The sequence below is a fragment of the Phycodurus eques genome, chromosome 18, assembly GCF_024500275.1.
Source record: "Phycodurus eques isolate BA_2022a chromosome 18, UOR_Pequ_1.1, whole genome shotgun sequence".
In the NCBI taxonomy this organism is placed as follows: Eukaryota; Metazoa; Chordata; class Actinopteri; order Syngnathiformes; family Syngnathidae; genus Phycodurus; species Phycodurus eques.
The window spans coordinates 17108365-17131647 of NC_084542.1; the positions used below are offsets into that span (position 1 = coordinate 17108365).

A 23283-nucleotide genomic window follows, 5' to 3' on the forward strand; every position below is an offset into this window, starting at 1 on the left:
TTGCATTTTGTATAGGTTGGGCCAAATGTTTCTTTACACATGTACGTGAATGTTTTCGTACAGTTTTACAACGCTGACTTTACATCAAGTTAAACTGTAACTTCAATCTATTTATCTATCTATCTATCTATCTATGCTTTGCAGACATGCAGGTATAAACAGAAAATAAAATTAAATAATCTGCGAATAGTAGTGTGTGACACGTGTGCGCTTCAGCATTTTTTCATGTACAGATTGTCAAGCGCCCAGCAGAGGGCGACATTTGCACGTCTCATTTCATGCTGTGTTTGTCCTAAAAAAAAAAATGTATCGCCTCTTTTTCTGGCCTTGACAGCTCACTACAAAACTGTGGAAGGATGTGGCAAAATGCATCCGTGGTAAAGTCAAGGCAGATTTTGTATTGTTTATTTGCTAAGTAAAACTGTTTAAAAAAAATTTTTTTTTTAAATACGTTATATACCCCAGGCAACTTTGTCTAAATTTCCACTATTGTAATGTGTAACGTCTTGACAAAAAAATATTTTTACCAAAACGTTGCTACTTATGCCTTTTATAACCTCTAAAGTGGTATTAAGAACTCAAGGGCATTAGTTGCCTTAACGTTGCTTCATAGTGGAGGGCAACAAAATACAACAAATTACTGAGGGGGGAACAAAAAAAAAAGTTTACGGAAACGAGAAGTGACGTCATCGACGACGGTCATTCAAACTACTTTTATGAACAATTCTGCAGTAATCAAAAAAATGTCTGTAGGGCAATACAGCTAAGAGGTAACCGTGAATAATAAGTCAAGAACAATGAAAGTGGATTTATCAGCAGTGTTAGGACGGACGTATTAAAAACAGTGTCAGGACGGATGTATTAAAAACAAGTGTGACATGGATGGAGGGAATGAAGGACAAAAGGCAAAAAAGTAGGTTGAAGGCCAGAAAGGATGGCCGTAAGGATAAAGGATGTACGGATAAAATGGGAAGGTCAAAAAACAAATGTAAGGAAATAACTCCTGAACTGTTTTGCATGAACACAAACGTCACACAAGAAGACATTGCACTTGACAACTGTTTATTTACATGCAGTAGTGGTCATTTGAAAATCAGGTACAAGAAAAAGATCAATAACTTGTAATCACAGGAAATGAAATGACAAAAGGCTTCGTTGCATCACTGTGAACGCCACAGCTTTGAAAAGCTTCAAACTCGAAACAATCCCAGTGGGACAGGAAATGTAACTTGCACTGCCACGCGGCCACTGTATATGCAGTCCCAAGAAGGCAGCAGCGTAACGGGCAGGGATTATTATTATTATGATTATAAGGGCGTGTGGAGTGTTTCAAGCTCAGTGCTGCTGATGAGGTCGTGCAAGTCATAGCGTCACACACACACACACACACACAGGACATCCACAAGTTTGTGAGTACCATCCAGCTAAAGAAGAGCGCAATTAGTGGTTATGCTGATGCTTACATGAACCGATTTCACGGGATTTTAGCAAACTGTCATTTCTCAAATATATGCACGCGTTATGAACACTTCAAGTGGTTTAAAGGCTTCGGGTCGGGATTCAGAATGTTCCTATCCTATGAGCAGGTAGCGGATGACTGGACTGGTTCCAGAACCTCCTGCAGCTTGCGGCGTCGGCCAATCACTGCGCCGTTTTGATGACCCACTCGGCCGTTGGGTTGAGCTGGAAGAGGTCCTTCATGAAGGTTTCCCCGTCCAGACACCTTTCCTCTAGGGAGCGAGAAGAGAGGCGAACACTCCTATATTATTTGCCTCCCAATTCTCCGGTTCTGGTTTCGAATCTCAGCATGTGTGAGGCGTTTGATTCTTTAAGTGGACGCTTGAGACTACGCAGTGCGTAAAACACTCGCGCAATTGTATTCTGACTTACTGATGTTTCCACCAATCTCATAGAGACACAAGTCCTCTCGCTTCACTGCCACACAACTACAAATGCACAAGGAAAGAAGGGCACCGTGAGCAACATACTGTCGGTGGTTTTGACACCCAAGTGAGATTGTATGTGAAGTCGACGCGAGACCTGTCCTGGCTGAGAAAGCGCGTAAGCACGTCGGCCGCCTGCAGGTCCTCGGTGAGCTGGAGGGCCATGGACACTTTGCTGAACTGCGGCGCTTGCACGCGGATGAATCCGTGCGAGCTCTCCTGCTTGCCAAACACACTCGATGAGAAACTGCGACGGCCGCAACCTGTTAAACACTAAGCGCTTTGTACACGAAGGACACGGCGTAAAACCTCCCTGTATTTTATTGCAAAAGAGATGAGGACCAGGATGGCGTGCAAAAAGACCTTAAGTCTTTAGTTCATTCGAAAAAAGGTAATTTCATTAATTTTAAAAAAATCTGTAATGGAAAATACAATGAAGTTATACAAAATATGGATTGTATCTTTGTGCATTTTCGCAGTCACACGTGAGGAAATGTTTTTTTTCCTTCAAAATAGCTACTTCATTCTGATACATTTCCACTAAATGTCACCGTGAGCCACTACCTAAGACGTTCGGGTTACTAATCATTAACTTTCACATTTGAAGAAAATAAAGTTCAGTTTTGATGGACTGTATTCATTGAACAATATGCTTATGTGATTGCGCTTTTCAAATCACAACTGTCACTATATACAGTATACACATCTGTACATTATAATTTATGAAGCATTTATAAGGCACTCAATTACAAAAACAAATAACTTTTAAGTTCATGAAAAATACAATTGAAAGATAAAGAGAAAACAATAAGGTACATTCAAACAAAGTAATTATTCAATGCAAGTAAAAAAAACATGATACAATTTCATGTAAAAATGGGTTACAGTAGTACATAATGAATAATAACACAATTCAATAACAAAAGTGCATTGAGCTACCTCAGGAGCGGCTCGCTCTGGCGGCTTGTCTGTGGTGATCTTCTTCAGCAGCTTTCGCATGGCTCGCTCTTTGTTCTGCTTGCGCTGGCTCTCCATGTTTTGCTGTCGGACCTGCGTTAGGATGAACTTGGGGATCTAGTACCACACACACAAAAAGGTGTGACAACACACCAAACCGCACGCGAAAGTTGTCAAGACACTGAAGGTCATTTGGAGTCTTACGGTCCACAGGAGGTTCTGGTATCTAATGAGGAGCCGCACGATGTTGGCGGTGCCGGTCGCCATGGAGAACTCCTGCTGCTCGGTGACCTTTGACCGGCAGCCCTTGAACATGAAGATGTTGGGCGCCATGACGACCGAGACGTTGTTCAGGGTCATTTTGTTCCCGGCCTGGTGCTCGATCACGCGCTGGAAGAACTCCACGAGGGCCTGCCGGGGAAAAGAGGCGACACGAGGTGACGCTTTGGCTAACACAATCCAACATTATTGATTCATTTCGTTTACTTAAACGGGACATATTGTGTAAAATGGACATTTTAGTTGCTTGCATACCAGTAACTTCTTCTGTGGAGTGGCTGTCCACCCATCATCAAGTTTGAAATATCACAACCAAGTCAATCTTTTGTTGTCTGCCTATTTCTTCAAATGTGTCCGTGAGCGAGCCCTTCTGAAATGTGCCAGATTGTGACATCACAAATCAAAATGAACGAGTGGTGGTACCATTCATTTGCAGTCTGGACACAGAGGGGTGAACTTCTTTTCTGAAAATAATCTCAATAGGTCTCCGGTGTCACCTTTTTGGAAAAATGAGTTGCTAGAATGGCTGAGTTAGCAACGCTCGCTTCGTTTCATGCCATGCTTCTGCTCGGTTCGTCACACTAACAAAAGCCTGCATTTGCATGAGACGGAACCACCCGCTAAAACGGTGCGATGTGAACCACGGTGTGGATTATTCAGCGTACCGCAGTTCTTTATCCTGCCTTTCTATTGTGAAAAATGTTGTTCCGGTACGTCTCCAATAACGGTTTTACCTTCAAACTATCCCGATTGGCTTCAGGCAGCAAGAGAACCAGCAGGTTCAAAGCTTGCAGCTGCTGTTTCTTTGTGGGCAGCTCTGAAAAGAAGCACACGGGTTTAGAGGCAGAAGTGCAAAGTACAAAGCTCGTACAGGGGGAAACATACAAGGCACTGTATGAATTCAAGTACTGGGTTATGCCGCTTTAATGAGGAGTTGCAGGGGAGAAATCCTTTACGCTATTTAAACCATAACCATCATGCATACCTCAGACTGCCAAAGGAAATAAAAAGTTACTTTTTTTAGGGGAAAACCGCTGTAATGTTAAAGTAACAAACATATTTTTTTAGAGAAGAGATTATGATATTGTTGTGCAACTACACAAATGTGTGTCCCACAAGGATCAAATTCAACTCCAACTCCGACAAATACTTTGTGTTGCACCAGACCACACACACAACCAGATGACACACACGCAGAAGTGAAAGAGTGCTGCACTTGAGTTTGGGTGGCGGGGACGAGGCCTTGCTCAAGGGCACCTCCACAGTAGCCAGCAAGAACACTAGCATCTCTCCAACAACTAGTTGCCATTTTTCCTTTTTTTTTCTGTTCACAGTGGAATTTGAACCAGCGTCTTCCGACCCCAAAGCCCGAGTCCGAGATTTGTGCCAAAAACAATCACACAAAACTTTTTAAATCACAAACAAAAACGACATTATGATGTTGAAGTCAAAAATAGACTTTAGTCTTGTAATGTATCATATGTGTTTTAACTGGAAAAAGATTTATTTTCCAAAAAACTGAAATATACTTCTGTTCAGGTCAGAAGGGATTCGTGTTTTGATACATCACAAAGCTAAGGTGGGGAGAAGTCATTGGTTTAGTAGCATTACACCTTACATGTAAGTATCCACTTTAAATGATTATGGCATGTTAATTTTGTTGCAAATTCGTTCACGGACCCACAAGCCACGGCTAGAGAACACCTCTCATAATCTGTTATTTAATCTTAATTCTTCATCTTTTCAAGGTTTGTGGATATATTCAAGCTTCAAGCTTCCTACTCTGTGGGAACATCTTGGAAAAGTAAGCACAACAGAGGCATGCTTGGATGGAATTGGCATCACGCATTCAAATGTCCAAATACGTTCGTCCGCATACGTGGCGTGGCGCGGCGCGCGCGTACGTACTGTTGACGGCGACGAAGGCGTTGAGGTACTCGACGGTCAGCATCGAGTGCGGCAGCTCCCTGATGAACAGCTTCAGGAGGCTGGCGGCGTCGTGCTGCTTCAGCTGTTGCCACGGGAACGTGCCGTCGTAGAAGCAGAACTCCAGCTCCTGGCACAGAGACTGAGCGCGGGCGGGACAATCGGCCAGTTAGTCGCGACAGCCGCGCCGCCGTGTGGGTGGGCGCTTGTCAAGTGTAAAGAAGAATTCTCTACCTTGACTCTTGTGGCGGCGCCGGGGATCCTGAGCAGGCCCTCGGTGTCGAGTCCTTCCTCCTCGATATGACCGATAAGCTACAGAGGAGACAATATCGAAAATAGCTGCGATATCGAACGAAGGAGGGGGGGCGTGCTCACCCTCTGCAGGACGAAAGGCACTTTGGTCCCGGCTGCCCTCCTCTGGTCCTGGTCCAGTAAAGTGACGAGGGGAACCCCAAACAAACCGCTTTCTACGTAAAACACAACCACAGAGAGAACAATTTAAGTAGAGACTATTTAGCTCAACATTACTGCTTATGTGGATCAGTGGTTTCATGTTTTATCAAATGTCTAACAGCCACTTTTTTCAAATGGCCTAAAAATGTGGCGTACAAACTCTTGATTTAAAGTTTGACTTCCTATCGTTAGACTACTTGCCAACAGTCAAACAAGTGTGTGCAGCGTGCATTTGGGAGGAAAATGATTCAAAACACACCAACTGGAAAGCAGATTTGGACATGGCACAAAAAATGAAAAGACGAGGGCGACGTGAAAAAAACGTCAGAGCCATATTGAACATTTTTTTAAGCTTTGTGAAATTGTTTCAAAAATCCATTTTCCTTTGACTACGTTGTTTGAATTTGATAAATCCTTTTTTTTTTTTTTATAAAACATGAGCCTATTTAATTTTGTATTTAGTTAGACAGATATTCATATTTCAAATGATGTCACATTTGTTGGGCAACCCTGAATTTGCCATGTTAACAATTCTATGCTAACCATATTGGTTTTCGATTTTTTTTGATTAGCAGGCTAAAATTTCTGCGTCAGCACCTTTATCCGGATCCTCACTTAAGTGGAACGGGTTCTTCCTTGGCCCACGCACAATACTTCTACAATCTTTTGTGGAAACTGTTGTTTTGTATTGTCGAATAATCCTGCCCGCTAAAACAACAAAGGTAGCTACAACACTGTAGTAGTTGTAAGAATTCTATGCACTATTGTCTACGTGTGAAATGTTGTTTCGTTCGCGCGTGCCTTTTGTCTTCGATTTGCCCGGCTTGTGCGCTTTCAGTTCGATGCCACCCGTGTCGAAAAGAGCCGTCATCTCCACCAGAGCGAGCCTTCGGACCTGACACCACGAGAAAAGATGACATGATGACGATGATGATGATGATGACGACGACGACGACGACGACGACAGGGATTCAATTGTGTGTGCGCTTCATGTTTAGGGCTACCTACCTTTTTCATATCCAGCGGAGACAGATGTCCAACTCTGGTCTGACCAGTTTTATCTCTCAATAGCCTGAAGTTCTAGAAACCGCAACAGTTGGCAGAGAGTATTTGTAAATTTGACATTTTGACAATTAATTTAAATTTTGACAATTTTTCACATTTATTTTCATTTAACAAATGTGTGTTACATAGATTTTATTTATTAAATGTGAAATGCATCTTCTTCATACCATTTCATCAAAGTTAATACAAGCAATTTTACATATACATTTTTATTTTCAAATACTGAGTTCATTAAGCATTACAAATAACACTGTAAAATGAGAATGAATTCTTCTTTTGACTATTAAAATAAAGCTTACACATTTTAACTTCCCAAAATCAAAAAAGCACAAAAGTTTGAGCAGCACCGGTGTCCTGCACAGACGTATTTTGTTGATGCTTTGGCCAGAATAACTCCTCTGCAATACAAGCAGCAAGCGCGGAATGTCACAGCTTCCGTTTCTCTGTTTAAATCTCCATAAAAAGGTCAGAGGAGTTCAAGTATGACCCACTTGTGAGTGAAATACTGCGCAGGTTGTATCGCTAATGCAGTCGTTCAGGTTGAAGCCACGGATCATTATTGGCAGCTCAAAGATAAAGCTGCACTAAAACAGCGCTCGTCTCACCGGTAACTTATCATCGGGCGAGTTCGGACTCGTTTGGGCGGCGAGGTGAGGCTGGTTGTCCCTGTAAGTGAGCGCTTGCTCCGAGAACGCCACGTCCACGTTCATGACCGTCTCAGGTTCTGTCGGGCATGAGAGCGAGGACATTTTCGGAACATTACCACATAAGTAGTGCTGTAAAAACATTTTTACAAGTACGTCTCTAAAGTGCACTTACATCTGAGATGTTTTACTAACAACTCTGAGTGGCTCGGAAAGAGTTGTGAAATGTCCACTCGGTTAAAAGCCGTCACATTAAGGCTGGGTGCCGTGTATGTACGCGTGGAACATTTTACTGTGTAGCTGAGTAATGATGCTAATGCATTAGTGCGCGTGTTACCGGCTGAGCTGGCGTCACTTGGTGCGTTCTCACTTCCCCCTCGGACCTCACATGGCTCTTTGTCCTGCGGCATGACAAAATGTGGAATCCTGCTCAAAATGTTTGCCAGTACCCACTCGTTATGTTTATATATTAACCTTCCTGTTAAATGAGTGCACACAATAGTCAGTCTTTAGAAACATTTTACTGGAAGCAGTTGAAATCGCACACATCGATCCATCCTTTTTCTATAGTGCTTGTCCTAATTAGGGTCCATTCTAGATTTATGTGAAGGAGGGCACAGATAGACGAACAACCATTCATACAATCACAGCTATTGACAATTTAAGAGTCATCAATGAATCCAACATTCATGTTTTTTTGTTGGGTTTTCTTTTTTATGTGGGAGGAAGGCGGAGTACCCGAAAAGAAATCCTTGCAAGGCAGATGTGCCGTCCCCAAACAATTCTAACTGAAAGTGTGTCGAAATTAAAGTCTGGTTGTCGAGGGATGACTAGCAAAACATTTGGAGAAGTAACACAAAGTCCAAACTCAGCAAAGATGTGTCTATGAAGGTTGACTTATTTAGGATAAAGGTTTGCAGGTCTTTTCCTTTGTTTTACTATCATTGCTGCATTAAAATATAAACATTTACTGATCACACTTTACCATGGGTGTGGCACAAGGATCATTTCAAGGCCTCATTTTGATCTTTTGATATGGATATTAATGGCACAATCTAATGAGATCAAATCCAATAGGAATGTTTGCAAGTGCATCCTAACCTTTTCAGGCAGTCTAAATATATCCCGGACGTCAGGCAGGTGCTGCCGGTTGCGCCGCCGCAGCGTCTGCTGTAGCGAGGTCACACGCTTCTCCACCGCTGCCGCCTGCGCTCGGGTGAGCGTGGACAAGAACGCGGCACTGTCCTCTTCCTGTCAAGCGACACAAATTAGGAGCTTAGTAAATTTGTACTACCAAATGTATGTGATGTACAGGTGCACTTCAAATTAAAATCTCGTGGAACACTTAATTTCAGTAGTTTAATTAACAGGTGGAATATATGAAAATCCACTACATTCAGAATGAAATAGTTCATGATTGTATTTATTATAAATTTGATGAGTATAGTCTAGGGAGAGAATATTGATTGACACCTGTTCCTGGTCAGCTCCCAGCGAACCATCAAACAGCCGCACTAGTCCCGCCTCCGTGAGCCACGCTTCCTCCTGCTCGCCCTCTGGAAAAGAAAAACAAGAACATTAAAACTATGACAAACTGAACTTATTTGCATCATTATATGGCTATATGGCTGAGCACCGGCATAAGAATTCATAATTATGGTTCCCAAAAAAATGACCACGGGAACAATATACAGGTGCAGTAAGAGGATGTTAGGACTAACTAGGAAGAATGTGTTTGCTCCTAGGAGCAATTATAATCTGTCATAAATGTGCCAAAATAAGAAACGGATGTCCACAAACAAAGGCAGTTAGTTGAGCGTGTGTCCCACCGTCGGGGGGTTTCTGCTGCTCCTCTTCGTCATTTCCGCCCTCACTTCCCCCCTTCTCTGCCGAGCGACTGATGTTCTCCACCTCCTTCCAGTAGTCATCCATCTGCAGCTCATCCAGAGAGTCCTGCCAAATGGTTCCCCAAATGAGAACATCCATCCATTTTCGACAGCATATGTGTCCTCATTAGTGTGACGGTTGAGCAGGAGCCTATCCGGCACGACTTTGGGTGAGAAACGGGGTACAACCTGGGCTGCTCCTCAGCCAATCACAGAACTCACATTCACACCTATGGACAATTTAAAAGTCTTTAATAAACCGAACTTGCATGTTTTGGGGATGTGTGTGGAACCTGGAGTGACTGTAAAACAGACAAACGCCACACAGGAAGGCTGAGATTTGAACTTGAAAACCTCAATTTTTAGGCAGACATGTTGACCACCAATCCACCATGCTGGACATCCAACTTTGCCAGACGGGATGCAAAGAGGCAGCGGTCCCAGCCGGCGAGAGCTAACCGCACCAAGTCTGGCCTGGTTTGGGGATTGATCCTGACAAAGGTAAACCACTTCAAACTAAAAAGAAAAATTCCCAACGGGGAAGCGGCAAAAAAGTTTTGTTTCGACCTTTTTCTGCTCTTTAATAATCAGCAGTAAAAACTGATTTGAAAGCTTTTGTCAAAAGAAACTGACTGTGACATCAACATTTTACTGCGCCTCCAACTATAAAACAAAACAAAAAACAAAAATCATACTGTATTTACAGATGTACAACTAAGAAATGTGCTGTGAATGACACCAACTCACTGCGTGGGTCGTGTGGCTTTACATGGCGTTCGCCATTCAGTCCGTGAACTATGTCATCTTTTCTCAAGATCGAGACTACCGCAACACATCTGTTCATACCATGAATACATACTCTGTGCGAGTGAGGTACCTAAACTTGTCCAACTGTGTTGGCATTTTTCTCCCGCATAATTGATGTGAGAAGTCGAGAGTCACCCCCTAACCTTTATCTTGTACTTAAAACCTGTGCTGTGCAAATCCAAAGCGATGAAACACCACCATCTACAGGGATCTGTTCATCATGACAGTGATTTACAAACTTGATATTCACAGACAAGCTAGGTGAGACCCTCCTCCACACCTACCCGTAGAAAAACGTACTTGACGTAGACATACGTCAGCGGCAGTAAACGCTTGGATTCCAGGTGACGAATATAAACGTCCATGGCAGGGAAGGAGTTAAAAATACATTTATTCGTCAAAAATAAATAATTTTGGCAGCAATTAAGTGAAATTGGATAATTCCCCATGGCACAGCTGATGATCCCTCGCAGCACACTGGTCGTGAATCACCGTGCTACCCAAATTAGAACAATTAATGTTTATGACTGTGGTTTGGTATAACCCTGTCTACCTGGGAGTTGCAGCGCTGACATGGCGGCCGCGGTCGCAGCCTGGTCTTGGGACTGTGTCTGGGGCTAGAGCCAGGATTGGAGCACACGGAGGGCCTGGGACACTGGCTCTCCACGCTGGGACTGTCCCCAGGAAGCGCGCTGTGGTTCTGCTGGACGCTGTAGTGGCCCGTCCGTCGGCTGCAAGACAAACTCACAAAGTTGCTGAGCCGCACTTGAGGAACATGTCACAGCTACGCTATTAATCCCGATTAAGGAGGTCAAACTGTCGCTTCTGATCTCTGAACCGAAAGTCATTTTTAACCTCTTTTGATTTGCCTTAAACTTTGCACCTTGTTTAACAGCACAGATATGACAGGCGCCTCACGCCCAAGAAAAGATTACCGCCTTCTGTGTGTTTCATGTTGACAAAAGAAAGGGAGATAACATCAATACAGGTTTCAGTGTCAGAACCTAAATAATAAGTGACAAACTAGAAATGCATGCTTGCCACAACATTCGTATTCCCGCCGGCTATCCTCCAATTATGATACGGACATGTACCATAAAAGTTTAAATACTAAGATGAAATTGTTTTGTTTTTTTAACTTACACAGAATCAATAAGAAAAAAATAAATACATCTATGACAGTTAATAAATCTATGAGTATGACGTAAAGTACTGCCTGATAGGTGTGGACTGTAATTTACTTTACAGCAACTGCGGTGAATACAAATGGATAGAACAGGGCTCAAAGGCCACATTTGATTTTTACAATGTTATTTGGAGACTATTTTATTTTAATAAGAAATAATAATGGACCCATTTTTAGATTGTACCTATAATATTGTCCTACAATTTGAAATAATCTAATAATCTATTAACCTCACTAATAATACTTAATTGTATATTAAAAGTGGAAGAAAAAAAAGAAAATTAAAACATTTTAGAAAAAAATCTGTTTATAGGTGAATAAGTGGGTGCCAAAATGCGAGTATGGAGGGGTCCACTGTACCCCACACATCAAAAAAACAATATAAACAGAGGGTTATATAGTATTATAATTATGCCACACAAAAATACAGTATATATCATTTTATATCACACAGCTGTGTTTTACTGTTAAAAATCAAGAAAAGTTCTAAAAATCCTTTTTTTCACCTGATACCCATCCGTCCATCCATTTTCTGAGCCGCTTCTCCTCACTAGGGTCGCGGGCGTGCCGGAGCCTATCCCAGCTGTCATCGGGCAGGAGGCGGGGTACACCCTGAACGGGTTGCCAGCCAATCGCAGGGCACATAGAAACAAACAACCATTCGCACTCACAGTCACACCTACGGGCAATTTAGAGTCTCCAATTTATGCATGTTTTTGGGATGTGGGAGGAAACCGGAGTGCCCGGACAAAACCCACGCAGGCACGGGGAGAACATGCAAGAGAACCGTGCCTCACCTGATACCATTCAGCTGAAAATTACGTGATCGGCCCCGATTTCTGATCATGTAATCGGATTGGTACCGTACAAGCCGAGTGTGTTCGCTTCCGCGATGACAGATCTTAGCTTTCATAGTCACACATGCCAAAGCAAGAAATAAAACATCTGATAATACGTAAAAAGAACACGCCCGCTTCAAGATTTTGTAACATTTGTACCTACAGTTGGACCCGAAGCAACGGTCCGCCCCCTCCCGTCATCATGCACGACTCCGGATTCGCCTTCAACAGATTTTTTTCCCCTCAAGTCGCCGTTACTTCTACTGACCTCCTATCCGCTTCTCTTCCCACTGCCTACAGACTACATAACAACATACGATAACAATAATTCTGACCCCTTTTGGGTGTTTCATGTAACGCACACCTAGCTCTCCACCAATGCGCTCATCTGCGAGGAATGACAAAAATGCTCCATGTGAGATTTGTTGACCATGGAAGTGGTTCCACCTGGTAAGCAGCACATGAGCAAACAGCGGGAGTTAATCATTGAACTTCATCAAGAGCTACACAGCCCCGACAAAAATACATAAATGTTTGAGCGGACCATAAATCGGACATTAGCACACTTACACTAGCACGTAAACACACGTGTGCGAATTCGTCCGCAGCCAAGTGAATTTAAATCCTCCACCCAAACAATAAATCCAGGACCATCATAAACCAAGGACATTGGTCTACTGTTTTTTTTTTTCTTCCTTTCTACCCTAATATTTTTGTATTTCTTGTTCATTGCCCATAAAAAAAAAGAAGGCAGTTGTTTTATGGTCCATTCATGCAACACTACGCACTTGTCGTCAATGACGTGATGTTCAAAAACAATTGGGCCTCTTATCACTGAGAGGACATTGTACCCTTGTCATTTATTCATCGCAAAAGGGACGCAATGGACTATTTTTAAAAAGTGATTATGCACTCATTGTCCCACCGTTTAACAGCTGAGGTGCAAACAGGAAGTGAGGCACGAAGCACGCACCCGTCAGACAGGCCCGAGCCTTACTCGAGTTCACGGCGCGGCCCGAGTGTGATTGTCGTGCGCCGCTGTGGTGACGGCGGTCCCAGTGCGGTTGGAGACGAACGCGAGGAACATACGCAAGCTCACGGGTCACAATATTAGGGACACTTGCAGCAGCTAACGTGATCTGATACAAGAATTCTGCCTTTACAAATTGTGTGTGTGGGTGTTGCGCCAATTGAGGTCAACAGGTGCCAGCTGTCCACTCTTGGAAGACAAACTGTCTCCATTTTTTTTCCCAGTTCTGTTACATTCTTTCACCCTGTTTTCTGGTCATTACAATAGATACAACTTAAAGCTACAGTAATCGCATGCATATTTGAGCGTCGCTATTCACAAATTCACCTACTCCTATTTTTTTTTTTTTCTTCAGCGGAACCTATCATTAGCTACTCTTTGAACAATTCTCCGATTCAGGTTTTTTTTGTGTGTGCTCAATCTTAAACTCCCCGAAATGCCACAAAATGGCCCGAGTGTCTTCAATAGAAAAGTACTATAGTAATTGGTCCAAGAAAGTATGTTGTCGTGATACGTCTCGACTGAAAGACAAGCTTTGTATGTCGGGGAGAAACTAACTTTAGCCTGGGTTGCTACGGAGAGTCTTGACTGCATGCGCATGTACAGTACACACGCGCTTAGGGGACGATAGTACGAAATCCAATCATCTGTCAGCCATTTATTTTGTAAGGATAATGTAAAATGAGTTTGAAATGATACAGTGTTTTGAGATCATAGTTTGTGGTACGGTTTATACTATCAGGCCATCAAAACATTTTTGGGGGTCGTAATTACCCGCTGTTTTTTTTTTTTGCTATTCGCGGCCAGGCTCGGTCCCTATCCCTACGAATACTAGAATCCATTCTATTTCCATTCATTCCTATGAGGGGAAAACACAATTCTAAATATATTTTGTGCCACTTGGTTCAACATTGTTTTTTGGGTTTTTTTTGTGTTACTTTTAAGTCACGCTATCACGACCAAAAGATGAACCTCGACTTCCTGACGTCTGCTGGGACAACTGCAGTTTTCTGTCTATCTGTTATTTTAAGAGGAAACATTCAATGACCACAAAAACAATAGGACACACACGCGGTAAGCACACACACGCCCGCGTGCAATGCTGTGGGAGGCAAGACAAAGGCAGGCTGTAATGTGATGCGGTTGTTTTGTGTTTTTTTTTTGTCCGGTTCGTGGGACAAGCCACCTGGAACACATGCGTTCACATGTACAAGAGTCAAGCTAGCTTTGTTGTTTTGATGGCCTTTTTTTCAAAGCAGTCATTTTTGACATTGTAAATAAGTGAAGAATAGGTCCATGTGTTAGCAACGACATTCATGAGGGTCCCGTTGCATTTAGGATTAAGAGTGTAAGGACAATTTGTATTCAAATGTAGAGCAGTAAAATTATAATCATTGTAGTGGCTGCTAAAAGCGTTGACCTTTTGGTGGTCTAAAACCTCAGCAGTGTCAACAGCCACTACTAAGCGGGTGTGTCCATTTGCGCGCCATTTGGACTTTTGCTCAGAGTTTACCACACCAAAGTTGTTGATATAAACACGTACGCGCGCGCGCACACGCACACACAAAGCCAGCTCTGCGCCCAGCGCGTGTAAACAAGGCAGTTGTAAATAAAAGCCCATCTCTGTATGCTTGTTTCTATAAGATCTTTGTCCCTGTGTGACACACTAGGCGGCTTCAGGCTAACGCTCATGACTGACTTACTGAGCGTGTGTTTGTCTGCATCATGTGACGCAAACAATGAGCAACAACGAAGAAAAAGAGGAACACATGCAGGCATTCATTCTTGGATGGATGGAGGGACAAGAAGCACGCAGTTTAGGGGTCAGTCTGTGTTCAGATTACAGGGGACTCGAAAGGCTTCGAGTTTGGTTACGTACAAAATATGATACAAAAGAACCTCCGGGTGTTTCATTCCTACCACAGGAAATACAGAATTCCCCCGCTGTATCGCGGTTCATTGTTTGCGCAAGGGTTTCCGCACAATCGAGAGTTTTAAGCATATGCTTCGTTTGCATGTGTTGCTGCTTTATTACGCGTTATAACAGCCGTTGTTTGAAGGTTTATCATTACCGTAAAATCTATGCTAATTTTCATTAGCATGTCTATGTGGTTTCACATTTGGAGTTAGCGTTAAGCTAGTAGGCTTTCATTAGACGAAATGATACGGCTTGGTTGAACCTTTTGGTCTTCAAAATATACAATGTTGAATTCTCTTCTGTTTTCCGTGTGGGTGTTATAGTAAAGTTCAACTGGAAAAGACAAATAAACAGCTAACCAAGCACGCTTCGCCTTCTTCACTTAAGGAACTGTGCGAGTGCGACCAGGCGCTAAAGAAAACTTTCAAAAGTAGCTTTTAGTAAGTTTCAGGTGTGTTTTAATAGGTTTCAATGTGTTCAAAACACGTGGGAGGCGTAAAACTTTCTACATTGTGGATTTTCAACCATCAGCGGGTGGCTGAAGTAAGATTTGAGAAGCCTATTTGCCTGAAGCCTGAAACCGTTCTCCGAATGCACGTCACGCATTTGCGGACTGCTCGTTACTGATTTAACAACATTAAAGATGACCTTAAGACCCGATCTGCTCGAGATACTTGAGACTGGCTTGTAACGCTCACCGGCCACTTCATTAGGTACAGCTGCACAAGCTCCTTTATTTCATACATTGCTCTCTGACAAATTCAACATCCATCTGTCCATCATCGTCTCTCGCGCTTGTCCTCGTTAGAGTGGCGGGTAAGATGGAGCCCATCCAAGGCTGATTGCTGGTTTTGATGAGTTTTTTTTTTCAATTAATTGAAGACTAGGATTTTTTTTGGGGGGGGGGGGGGGGGCACTGCAGAAAACGCACCAGCGTAGACTGCTTATGATTCAGTTACTGGTTTGGTCCGTAACGTCAGAAAATAGGCACACAACAACAGCAACAAAAGTAAATGTTGACGATGATTGTTTTCCGAAGTCAAATCAGATGTTTGCAAATGTCTTTGCAAGGAAATAACGTGTGTGTACTGCAAAGTTGGAAAGGAAACGCGTCTGCCTCGGCAGTGGGAGGGGAGAGGACTTCTGCTGCCCTGCAACTCCCAACTTTTGAGGCGGACGACTCACTATTGCTGCTGATGTTGTCGAGCATTGAAACAGTGCCGCGAGTCCCACCTGGCGGCCTGCGCTGCAGGCTGGGGCGAGAGTTCCGCGTTGCTGTGGTAACCGGTCAAGACCACTCCCTGGGACTCCTGCTGCCGACTCATGTTTCCCCCCTGCTGCTTGCGTCTCGTCTCTTCTCTTCTCCTCTATGTTGCGAGCAACGTGACGTCCGCGCGGGCCTCCGTCGCGAGTGTGCGCCGACGCATCTTGCGCGCTAACCTTCCCCGTCTTGCCCTCGTCCCGCACTGGCATAAAAGCGCGTCGTGGAGACGTGGTGGGCTTGGCCCGGACGTCACTGAGCGCAGGGGCCGGACGACCGGCGCGATTGGCTGCAAGCGCCGAGCACACGTTTGAAAAGGAAGTCACGGCGACCCCTGCGGTCCGCGGTGGTACGCGAATGAAAGGGACATCTCGAATGTTCTCCGCGTCGGTGTCGTGAAAGATGACATGATGGCGTTTTAAGGCGTAATCCAGTGAAAGAATGCGCATAGGGAACGGAATGTTCTCAACGGGAGCTGCCTGGCAGTTTTCCACTTTCCACCTACTTCCGCACCAAGCGCATCTGGACCAATGAACGGGCTCGCAAGGGTCACGTGGCGTGCGGTGACAACTCCATGTCAGCTCGGATTGGTCCACATTTGACAGGAAACAGCAAAACTCATTCTCACTTTTCAATCACCCTGTATTAAACTCTAAAACCTTTTTTTTTTTTTAAATGCCTGTGCATTTTTAAAACAACTTTTTGTTTGTTTGTTTATTAGCTCTTTAATGTGTGATCATTATTATTCTTTATTTATTTTTTTACAAGAAACACATCGAGCAAAGTGTGTTAAGTTTGCATTAAGTTTGATTTCAAATTTGATATTGGCACCAGAATTCGCTACCAGCTTCTCGAGTCGCCCAGGAATTTGCGTCACTTTATTTCCCCGAGAATTCTTGCAGGACGGAGGACATCATTTCTTGTGCTCGCCCTTCAATATTCTTTCGACGTCTCTGGTCTGGTACAGTAGACTTGCTCTCTTTTTTTTTTTTTTTTTTTTTTTTTTTTAAATGTATACCGACTCCATTGACCATCTCCCAGAGATGTGGACATTCAGCACTGCTCGGTATTTCTATGCACTTACAAAGGGAATTGAGTAGCATTGTTTTTACATTTATTTGCAAAAGTAACATGTCACCCCAAAAACAAAATGTAAAATAGTTTCCTTATTACACTTTCAAATATGAAAATGGAAAAACCTAACGTTGTCTGCTATACATTTTTTCTATTGTGATCCAACTTTGTCATCACAGTGAAATGTTGATTAGTATGCTGCACTTAAATAGAGCAATTGGGAATGCTGTAGGAGAAATAAGAATAATAAGTGCACTTTAACACTGATGTCAAGTTTCAAACAATTAACATGCTTAACTTTTAGATGTCTGGTAACCAAATTTCCCCTCCCGCTGTCGTCCGGTACTTTCTTCCGCACAAAACACATCTTGACCAACGAATGGGCGGAATGTGGTCGCGTGGCGCCGCATTTGGTTCAGTTTGGATTTTTCTAATTCTGACATCAACCACAAGAACAGTGATGCATCCAGTTCCCTAGTTTGGCTTTACTGTGTATACAGCATTTGCCGTTTCTTGGTGTTAAATCAATATGACACAGGCACTTTTTCTTTTTTTTTTTTTTTTTAGGTTACCCAATATAAAAACAAATAATTAATTTATAGTAATAGTATTGATTAAAATGCACACGAACATAATATATACATAAATAAAAATGTATTAGTTTGGCCTACGTCATTAGAGTGGAGGGGGGGAAAAGAAAAAAAAAAAAGGTTTACGAGGTTACAAAGTGTACAGTACATGAATGATGCCTGTGGCGTTTACATCCTTATTAGGTCAAGAATGAAGGAATCCCCTCAGTTTTAAAGGACACTCCGGCTCATTTTGGACGGCCATCCCTCCAGAATGCTGCCGAAACCAATGACGATATGGCAGACAAACCGAAGAAAATGTCCAGAAAACAATATGTCACACCTCTGATGCCAAGTTTTGTTTCTTTCTTGAGGAAGAATAATTTGAAGCAGTGAAAGTACCCGACATGTTCTTAATGCACCTTTATCATCGGTTACCACTCATCTGTTCCATTATGTTTCCTCAGGGCAGGTATAACAAATAACTTGCTCAATATGAGCCTGTATGAAACGGTTGTGATGTCACGTGAAGGTTTCGAAAAGCTGCCTTGTAAATGTCACTTTTAAAAAGCGCTCGGACACAAGCGCGTCGCTATGTCGGACAAAGTGTGACTTACCTGAGGTGAAGGTAGAAAGCCAGTCTGGGGACCATGTTGCCCGCTTGCGTCCCACCGCTCACCAGCGACGACCTCACCATGTGCTCGGGGATGATGTCAACACACACACGCACACACACACACACACAAAGTCGATTAGCCAGAGAGGTCAATCAGATTGTCTTGCTTCTTGCCCCTCCCCCCTCCTCTGATCCCCTGTCATCCCTTCTTTCGCTCCGTCTGTCTCCATTCTTTGCTTTCAACTTTCCACTCAACGCCGTCTTCCGTCTTTACGCGGCCATTAGGAGCAGACTAAGTGGTGCGGAAGTGCGCTGAATCATGCTGAGAGCTGTCAAAGTCTACTTTGAGCTTCTCATGTAACAGAAATAAGCCGCAGTGCTGTTTTTCAAGTACAATAAGGAACATTTTGAAGTATCTTACAGCTATTAGACTTGGCTGCATTTGTGCAGGGGGACCAACTCCAGGGGGTCTCAACCCCCTTAAAGGGGAGATGATGCCTTCATAATCTAACACCAATTAAACATAATGACCATGGGTAACATTTTTTTAACGTTTCAACCGAAATATTCCCGTTTAATAGGAAGAAAATGTGATGTCAGCTTCCCTGTATGCAATTAATACAAATCCAATTAGAACTTTTAATTGACCTAAAACAAAGATAGGGAATAATTGTTTTGCTTTATTGGGTTGGCGGTCGCCATATGTACATTTGCACGTAATTTATTGCACATGACTTTGTGGACCCCCCAATTACAGTTGGGTCCTGAGTTTGGAACCACGGAACCATGGACTGTACGTGCGTACAATTATTAGAATTCTTTTCCAAAAATGTAACTGGTAGCCATTTGTGGAGAATTGCTCAGGGACCATGAACTCATTTGCATTTGGACTGACTTGCTGAACAAGTTTTGCCCGTTCGTGTTGCCTCTTGGTGTTACAGCAATTGAGCTGCTCAAACTCATCACAACAGCAGTATGATTTCACAGCAATTTAATTTCCAATTATTTATTTGTGTAAGAGTGCACAACCCCAAGTCCCATGAAACCACCCAACGCGGTACATTTAACATGAGAGGAACTTGATACTGCACTGTATGATTAACTTACGTGTGGTAGGAAAACAAACGGGGGAGACAAAAAAAAACAAAAAACAGTGCACTTGATTCCACGGGAACATTTGAGAAAAATCTCGAGAAGAGCAACAGAATGGTTAGTAGAGTACTGTTTGACTGTGGCTTTGCAGTGGCTCATCATTCACACGGATCACCTGCAACGGATGCACACATTTTCACTAAACGGGATGTAAAATATGGACTACAAGTAGAATGTAAAAAAAATAAAAAATAAATAAAAAGTGGCTACGTTACCATCTGGGTTCTTCAAGCCTCGGAACATCTTGGCGTACAAGTCTTTCTCTTTGTCCAAGTTGTCTTTGTAGCACCTGCAACAGAAGCACAGCCATATGCATTTTCTTAGCCAGGCGACCCTCCACATCCACATGTAAAACAAAACAAAAATGCATTTCCTCAAGTACTGGACTGCTGAATTGCTGAAAATGTGCAAAGACTGAGAATTGTGGAAATATAGCGATAATTGATTTGAACTGACGAATGCTTTATTAATGAGTTTTTATGAGATGTTTGCAGGCACCTGTAAATTCAAGTCTTACTACTTACATGGTGACCGTCTTCAGGAGGTTGTTGACGTCGCCATCAAAGGGCTTCCTGGCCTGGACTTTGACGAGGCAACCGTGAGCGCTCTCGTAGTCCCGCAGCTCCACATGCGCCTGACGTGGACGAAAGTGCGCTTAACAGACGAATAAACTCCGTCGGCAGTTCGCTTAAGTCTTATAACGTTCTATTAAAATATGAACTATGTTCACAAGGGAGACGATTCAGCATTGCCCACCCCTGGGTTAGTAAGTGCATACTTCCTTTTGAGCTTTGAATAAAAATCTTAAAACAATGAAGATCGCGTCTGACCTGTGCGCAGCGGTAAAGTGCCTTGGTGCTGGTACAGTCGATGTCCAAGGCGATTTTTGCGTATTTGAGAGCTTTCTTTGGATTTTCCAGACGCAGCGCCGCGAACGACAGATTCAGATAAAGAGGCAGCAGGGCCGCCCGGACGTCCTCCTGTTCGCCATCGCTATGCTTCGCCCTGTTGCCCAGCAACACCACCGCCTGTTGTTGTCCAAGCGCAGGAACTAAATGTTAACAACACACCCATTGAGGACATCATGCAAAGTGATGACATTTGTTTTAGTTAACCGTCAATCAAGTTTATAGAAAAGATAACCACTGTACAAGTACACCTGCTGATTGTTCGCCAACTTAACCTATTCTCAGGCAATATTTTTTTCATAAACCATCCTCTATTATTTGCTGTTTTTGTGCTTTAAAAAAAAAAAAAAACACTCACAAGATGGCGCCAAAGCCCTATCTAATATAAAAGTATTGCTTTGGCGCCATCTTCAGTCATCTGGAGGTAATTATAAAACTTTTGTCAGGGACAATTGCATTTTTTCTTTTTCACCCCAAGTTGGCGCCAGAGCACCACAAGGCTTGGGTTTCACGTTATCTTGTGGCATCGTCGGGCTTTTCAGAAAGAGCACAAAAACAGCAAATAGCAAAGAGGTTCCCCCCAAAAAAACAGCGCAAGTAGCGACTCGTGAATAGACGAAGGAACACTTTTGTAATTGATATCACATTTAAATGATGTCACGCTCGCATTGTACTGAGCCTCCAGAAGCTTTCCTATGTTGCAATTTGATCAATTTGCGGTCCTGTGGTGACTATTATGCTGGCAATCATCATCTGTAGCTGCGTGACAAAATCAAAGCACACTCGTGGAGGTAATCCTTGAAAGTCTCGAGAGCTCGACATCCCGCTTGACACATTCACCTGCTTGTAGCGCTCTTTGGCTTTTTCGTAGCGACTCTGCTTGAAGCATCTGTTGCCGAAAGTGCGCAGCGTGTTGACCACTTCCATCAATTTGGACAACGGAAACTCGTTCTGCTCCTCCTGAAGGCAGAAACACCGGCCCGGCATCCATTAAACTACAAGCACAATAATAAGGAACGGCAGGGCTGAGCCAAAAGCTTTAAAACAAAATCAATTATTTTTCAAAAAGATCCAATTTTGGACTTTCATTGAGTTTGTTTTTTTGCATTCGGTGAGTGAAAAAGCAAAGGACACACATTATTGAATAGGATTTGCATTTTGTTTTCCTTGCCTTCTTGAATTTACTTGATTTCAGATAATAAAACAATACTCACAGGCGAATATTCTTTATTCTCTGCGACGACTGACTAATATTCCTGCTGAGGAAAGGTGACCATCCCCATGTAAATCTGTACTATACTGCCCCCAGGTGGCTATGGCATGCACACCAGAAGGACAGCACCATGACCAGTGAATTGAAGCAAAATAATGTGGCAAAAACGGTTTAATTCTTTACATTCTATTTCCTTACGACACTACTGGATGTTTTTAAAATATAGCGTGGTGCTTTTCTAATTAAAAAAATGAGCGCTTTTCTGTTTGTCTTTTTTGCCACGATCTGTGGGGACACGCGATAGCTCCCTACCGCAGTGAGCCGGACAAATCCGTCCACTTGTCCCGAGTCCAGGATGTCGAGGAGCTGGATCTCGAACAAAACGCGGGCGGCGGCGGGGATGAAGGGCGGGCAGCCCATGTCTCCGTAGGCGTAGCGCGGCTGCAGCAGGAAGCGCGAGAACTCGCCTTTGCGCATGGTCAGCAGGCCCAGCTCCATCCCGATCAGCGTCACGTCTGTTCGAAACACGGTCGCGCACTTTCGATCCGCCGCGCCACAACATTCAGCTCCACCGTGCACCCACCTCGGCCCAGCTTCATGAGGCGGGGATGCTTGACGTTAGTCGTGGTCTCAAACGGCAGATCCGAATACTCCAAGTAGCCCGAGTAATGCACTGCGCGGAAGCGCGGGACCGATCAGTTGTTGAAAAGAAAGCCAGTTTTTACTGTTTAGACTGGTAGTCACTGCAAGATTGAAGACTGAAATATTACTTAACACTGAAGAACTTGGGGGCACGGGCGGGCCATCTCCAGGGTGGACCACCTCCTTCAGGACCCCTCCATTGCCCACAATATCCTCCATCTGCTGCTGCAGATGGTCAAAAGGGCTCTCGAGCAAGCACACACAAATGGAAACAATGAGTGACACCAAAACTGCACACAAATCCATTCAACTCGCGCTAATCTCTTCGGAGATCCTATTTGCTGGGCCACTTCCTGTCCCTCCAATTTGTAAGGACGTTTGCTTTTTTCGTACCTGGCAAAGGTTCACAAAATGGCACATTCGTTCAATTTCAAATCTAAACTACAACACGGTGAATGTACGGTATTGACAAATGCTTTTTTCAATGTTATAAATGCCGTAATAGTTACTGTTAATAATTCAATAGCGCGTCGTAATGGTTCATCCAAGTTATTGGTGCGGCACACAACTTTAGCTTCGTTAGCATTGATTTCGCGGGCCTGCCGACAGCAACTCACCAAATTTCGCCCTCCAGCCGCCACTTTGCTCTGCGGAATCTTTCGCATTCCGTTTAACGACATCTTAACGGCAATGCGAAGGTCTTTCCCCAAAGTCAAATGTGATTTCTTTCTTTCCGCCACTTTTACGTTCTTTCGTTACACCGTGTTGCGACTGGGGGGGAGGCACGTGACCTGCCCGCAAACACAAATGCAGCGTGTTGACTCTCGACTCAAATGAGCGTTGACATTTTGTATACATTTCAAAAATATTCTCATTAGGTGGGTGAGAAAGCAACAGTCAGGTGTCATTGTGCAA

General features: G+C 43.5%; 2 protein-coding genes across 9 annotated transcripts; both read right to left on the minus strand.

Annotated features, from left to right (window-relative positions):
* Positions 1–1052: 1052 nt before the first annotated feature.
* arhgap18 (Rho GTPase activating protein 18) lies at positions 1053–18604 on the minus strand. Of its 3 annotated transcripts, none has more exons than XM_061704133.1 (18): positions 18455–18604; positions 10514–10691; positions 9097–9220; positions 8741–8823; positions 8369–8518; positions 7605–7668; positions 7229–7347; positions 6567–6638; positions 6360–6453; positions 5481–5572; positions 5340–5417; positions 5088–5247; positions 3914–3996; positions 3105–3311; positions 2883–3017; positions 2041–2162; positions 1891–1946; positions 1053–1730 (listed from the first exon to the last, which is right to left on the minus strand). In XM_061704133.1, exons 1-18 carry the CDS (start codon positions 18532–18534, stop codon positions 1642–1644), a joined length of 1986 nt encoding a protein of 661 aa, XP_061560117.1. In that variant the 5' UTR covers positions 18535–18604; the 3' UTR covers positions 1053–1641. The 3 variants fall into 3 exon arrangements, with proteins under 3 accessions (XP_061560117.1, XP_061560116.1, XP_061560118.1); XM_061704132.1 differs by lacking the exon at positions 18455–18604 and adding an exon at positions 16167–17188; XM_061704134.1 differs by lacking the exon at positions 18455–18604 and adding an exon at positions 11653–16154.
* A 2-nt stretch (positions 18605–18606) lies between these two features.
* fkbp6 (FKBP prolyl isomerase 6) lies at positions 18607–23154 on the minus strand. Of its 6 annotated transcripts, none has more exons than XM_061704140.1 (10): positions 22986–23154; positions 22497–22614; positions 22310–22399; positions 22039–22241; positions 21354–21473; positions 20436–20633; positions 20130–20239; positions 19821–19894; positions 19676–19720; positions 18607–19555 (listed from the first exon to the last, which is right to left on the minus strand). In XM_061704140.1, exons 1-9 carry the CDS (start codon positions 23046–23048, stop codon positions 19704–19706), a joined length of 993 nt encoding a protein of 330 aa, XP_061560124.1. In that variant the 5' UTR covers positions 23049–23154; the 3' UTR covers positions 18607–19555; positions 19676–19703. The 6 variants fall into 6 exon arrangements, with proteins under 6 accessions (XP_061560124.1, XP_061560120.1, XP_061560121.1 ...); XM_061704136.1 differs by having other exon boundaries at positions 19676–19744; XM_061704137.1 differs by lacking the exon at positions 18607–19555 and having other exon boundaries at positions 19612–19744; positions 22497–22593.
* Between the last annotated feature and the right edge of the window lie 129 nt (positions 23155–23283).